Source organism: Crocodylus porosus, unplaced genomic scaffold (assembly GCF_001723895.1).
Source record: "Crocodylus porosus isolate Cpor-Errol unplaced genomic scaffold, CroPor_comp1, whole genome shotgun sequence".
NCBI classification, from domain to species: Eukaryota; Metazoa; Chordata; order Crocodylia; family Crocodylidae; genus Crocodylus; species Crocodylus porosus.
The window spans coordinates 36849766-36854714 of record NW_017728911.1 but is presented as its reverse complement, the minus strand read 5'-3'; the positions used below and the strand labels follow the sequence as shown (position 1 = coordinate 36854714).

Here is a 4949-nt window from a genome sequence, read left to right as displayed (position 1 = left end):
ACTCTTTGTAGCTTGTCCAGCAGCTACCCTTAGTACGATGGGAATCAGGATTCCTTTTCTCAAGTGTAGATCCTGTCCTATAGATCCGAAGACCTGAGGAATCTATTTGCAATGCCAAACAACAACATTACTGCATGAACCTAGGTCAACGTGGCATATTCTTACTGGATAAAAGACAGTGCTCTTTGTGATATCCACATGCAAACTAGTAGGTTTGTAGCTACCGTACTTTCTCACATACAACACACCCTAGAGTAAGAGAGGCACCTTGCTTTTTACAGGCCGCATGAAGGGAAAAAAAACCTCTTTGGAGCAGGTAACTGAATAGCAGCAGCAAGGGAGCTGAGCCTGCTCTTTGTTTTGCTCCCTGTGGATCATGTACAGATTTTACTTATGCTTCTGCCTGCTAACTGCCAGACACTGCTTTTACCGTATTTCTTGCATATAATGCACATTCAGATTTCCAGCAGCTGGTTGGGGTTGGGGGGGTGCATTTTACATGAGAAAATATAGTACATATGCATATGTAGGTATGTATGCTTGTGTGCTTATGTATGTATTTTTTTAAATAGAAAACTTTTAGCAGAAAGGCCTTTGGACTATCTTGAATCAGGTTTGGTGGTAGTCTGATGTAGAGCTGAGATTATGGTTGTATGGCTAGGATAGGGCTGGTGGTTTGGATAGGGCTGATCCTGCCTTCGGCAGGGGGTTGGACTAGATAAACCCTGGGGTCCCTTCCAGCCCCACTTCTCTATGGCTATGAGTAGTCTAGAGAAAGCCAGGCCTACTGCTGCAGTGAATCTGTTGCTGTTAAAGATTAGTTTATTTTACTTTTTTTTTAATGCTTTTCTCCTGGGAAGTTAAAAGGTCTCTTGCCTGTGTTTGAGGCCAGGCCTGTAGGGATTGCACACAGTCCTTTCTCCAGCATAAGGGAAGGAGGAACTAGAATAACTGCATTCAGGTGGCCGGGATGTGAATCACGTCTGTGATGCGAAGCAGCCCTGATGCTCTTTACTTGAATTCCCCAGGTTTATAACTCTTCCGAATGGCGTCCTCCAGATTCTGGATGTGCAGGAGAGCGACTCTGGGGCTTACCGCTGTGTAGCGACCAACGCGGCACGGAAACGCTACAGCAGCGATGCCATCTTGAGTGTGCTTAAAGGTGAGATGCAACTGGGGTTGCCTGGCTGGGCAGGTCTGTGGGGGAGAGTAAGCCTCAGAAGCAGCAGCCAGCTGATGTGAAGCACTGGGGAGGGTATTCTTGCTCTCCATCACAATGGTCTGAGCTGTAGTAGAGCTAATTTCCCAGGGGTGGCAGGTGGCTGGGACTGTTGGGCTTATTTTAATGGGATGTGTTTGCATCTGTTGCTTCTTGATGCTTCCTCACATGCTCCGTTCTGTAGGTTACACTCTAAATTTGGGGTGGTGTTTGCACCTCCTTATAAGCTCCACTTTGGGAGGAGATTAGAGCAGAACTGAGGCACCCTAAAGCCAGTGATGTTGGCATTGTGTTGCTTTCTCTGTATGGCCCCTGTGCACTGAGCTGGAGAAGGCTTGAAGGGGCAGCATGAATAGTGTGGGATTTTCAGAAGTACCAAAGTAATTAACATGGCCAAATCCTATTGCAGTTTGGGCTTCTAACTCACTTGGGCTCCTTGGATTATCCCCTCTTAGTCTCTGGGTGCCCACACAGTTGCTTACATGTACTGTGTTCATGTATAACCTGTGGGGTGGCTGAGCTGGGGTTGCACAGAGCCATGCCACAAGCACTATAAATATGAGGATCTTTTGTGTCCAATCCAGGGCTGGGAGTGAAAGACCCTGGGAGGGTCGGGGGACAGTCCCTGCAGTGCAGTGCAGTGCAGTGCTTCATGCCTCGGGGGGCCTTGACTTGTTTTAATTCTGCCAGAGGGCAGGGGGGTCATACTGGGCACATCCTACTGTGCCCAGAGTCACAGCTGGCCACCACTCTGTGTGTGTGGCTTATATACCAGTTCAGTGGATGTTTCCTGACTGGAGGCAATGAAAGTGGCTCTCGAACTGCAGGGATGTGAGGAGGAGCTGGGAAAGCAGATAGAATCCATTCTCCATCGCAGCTGAGCTGAGTTGTGAGCTAGATACGCCATTCCCTTGATAACATTTGTGTTCTCTGGGGGATCTGAGAGGTATAAGATCCATGGACTCCAATGGATTAGGATCTGTCTGCCGTGTGAAACCTAGACCTTCATACCCCTCACACCATGGTGGCAGCTGAGATCTGCATCTGCTACATCCCACCATTCCTGACCCTGGGCTGAGGTGTCTTTCCTCCTCGGACAGGCTGTAGTGACCAAGCATTTGGCACCCTTGTGAGTTGATGCTCCGTGCATGCCGTTGTTGGTTAATGCATCTCCTTGAGAAAATGCAGTTCACATGAATTTCATCCCCGTCTCTGGAAAATCCTCATTTTTCCTTCGATGGGTTTGGTTGCCTTTTATGTCTTTGTCCCTCTGGACATCTCTCTTGATGGGCAGGAAACTTGGAAGATAGTTTTAGCTGGGGATTTTTTGGGTCAGCACAGCCTTATGACAGATGAAAAAGAGTGAGACTCTCTCCTTGTGACAACTTAGCAAGAGTTTATTACAGAGCCTAGGGATATATTTGGCTTAATGAGAGCCTGTTTGGTGACTTTCTTTTCAAACACTGTGTGCGAAGGTGAAGTTCCAGATGAACGTGTTTCTTATTGCTTCCAAGAAGGAGATGCTTCCCTCGGGACCGTGGTGGTAATGACTTCACGTGGTCTGCCCTACAGCTCTGGAGCAAGCAGCAGAGGAACCTTTCAGGTTGCCTGTTTTTGATACTGAAGTACAGCAAGTTTGAGCTTCAGCAGTTTGGGTTGGCACTTCTGGGCTGTCCCATCACTGGTTAAGTAACATTACGCGACAGCAGAAGAGGAATCAAGAAAAGGCATTTGGACATTTTCCAAAGCCTGATCATTCCTGCACAATGTTTCTTACAAACCTATCAGGAAAAAGAAGGGCTTGGAAACTTGAGGCCATTAAAGTCTCTGGTCTTGGCTGTGCTGAGTGGATGGTGTTGAACACAGAGCAGAACAAACCTCATCCTTTGAAAGGAGCTTGCGCTTCATTCTCAAAAGGGGTCTCTACATTTCCATACAGAACATCTATACTCATGGGTAGAGGTAGCCTGGAGTTGGTCTACAGGTGAGCCTCCTGCTCTTGAGCATGGATAGTCCTGATCTCTGGAGAGCAGGGTTTTACCTATATAAAGACTCCACAGTACATCATCTAGGATTTCTGGGGTGCCCTGCACTGGCCTTGCAGGCAGAGGCTGTGGGCTTCGTTTGCCTGTTAACGGAGGGGTTGAAACCAGTTTGGTGGCTCTGCTATGGCTGTGGAAGGCAGGGGGGTGTTACCATGTCAAGGGGGTTGAGGCGAGTGGATTTGTGGAAGCCATGGGGCCTGGCCCGGTACTGGACATGGAGCACGACTCCCCATGCTGCCGTATTGGAGCCTTGGTCTGGCCTTCACCTTCTAGTTATAAAATGCTTCAGAATAACTGAGGTGGGAATAGGAAAAGGCTCATAGGCCCTGGGAGAAAGGCAGCTCGTTCTTGCGTGGATAATCGTGGTAATAAAAACACTTCACACTTTCTGCCTGAAGGCTGGGAATCACTTTGCTACCTTGAGTTAATTAACCCTCACCATGCCCTTGTGCGGTAAGGAAGTGTTACCACCTGTTCACCACCTTTCACTCCCAGCCCTGGATTGGACACAAAAGATCCTCATATTTATAGTGCTTGTGGCATGGCTCTGTGCAACCCCAGCTCAGCCACCCCACAGGTTATACATGAACACAGTACATGAAAGCAGCACCTGTTACAGTCTAAATAGGCAAGGAAGGAATAGGGTTGGGAGATGCGGGGAGAGAAGTGAAGTGCCCTGGGGTAGATATGACATCAGGCCAGAGTCTGGAGGTGAAGCCAGGCATCCAGACTCCAGGGATCACATCCTGCGTGCGTTTTACAGCGGGACGAGCTGAGGCGCACAGTGGTTAGACAGGATGCCCAGGGGCACAGCGCAGGAGTGGAGGTCGTGACCTAAGAGTCTTGGTGCTTTCTTCCCCACCGCTTTGGCCTTTCTCTGCTCTGGCTCTCGTTGAACCTGAGGTATTTTTAGGCAGTGCAAGCTATGAAGCCCTTCATCGGCCCTTTTTTGTCTTCCTTTTTGAAGCGACTCACTGGCTTCTCTGCTACCAGTGCATTTTCACATGGCTGCCTGTGCGGCTCATCCATCAGCAGGGAGTGTAATTAACTGTGGAGTCCAAGAATATACCTTTGATCAATGAATTGCGTTAGGGAGGTAATCTGTGTGGAATCTACAGAGAATTCTTGAGCCGTCATACACTCTGTATCTAATTACCAGCCCCTGCCAGATCCTCGGCATTGCTAATGAAACACAGGGTAACAGGGGAGCTTTTCCAGCAAGCATTTCTGCACGCTGGAGACAGCTCCCTGCCTTGCCCAGCTTGGCTATTGATAAGTAGTATTGATCACACGGCACATTCGGATACCAGTGTCATTCATTCTATTTTCTGCATAATTGCGCCTTGTAACTTTAAGAGATTTAATCTGCTTTGCAAATTGAAAGCCATGGAAGAGGTTAAGCAGGTAGCATTCCTGCCGCAACGCCAGCAGGCCCGAGCAGAGATTCCCCTTCCCAGGCACCGAGCTCCTGCCGATCAGGCAGAGGAGCACTCTGGGTTGGCTTTTTCCATCTGATTGGGCTCACCGGGATGCAAATCGTGCATCTCTATGAAGTCTCTGGAGATGCTCATCAGCAGGGAAGGTCAGGTGAGAAGCAGAGGTGGCTGCTGGAAGTGACAGGCCCGTCTGGGAGCGATGGGTGCTTTGGGGTTTTTGGGGGTGTGTGTGTGTGTGTTTTCCCCCCC

General features: G+C 49.0%; 1 protein-coding gene across 2 annotated transcripts in view; it reads left to right on the top strand.

Moving 5' to 3' along the window:
* LOC109309186 (immunoglobulin superfamily DCC subclass member 4-like) overlaps positions 1-4949 on the top strand; it is a 108112-nt gene that overhangs the window by 28731 nt on the left and 74432 nt on the right. For both annotated transcript variants that reach the window (XR_002100828.1, XM_019533827.1), the window contains exon 3: positions 1029-1162. Coding sequence is in view for 1 of the 2 variants with exons in the window: in XM_019533827.1 (XP_019389372.1) it covers positions 1029-1162 (134 nt within the window). In the remaining variant the exon portion in view is untranslated. The remainder of the gene's footprint in view (positions 1-1028; positions 1163-4949) is intronic.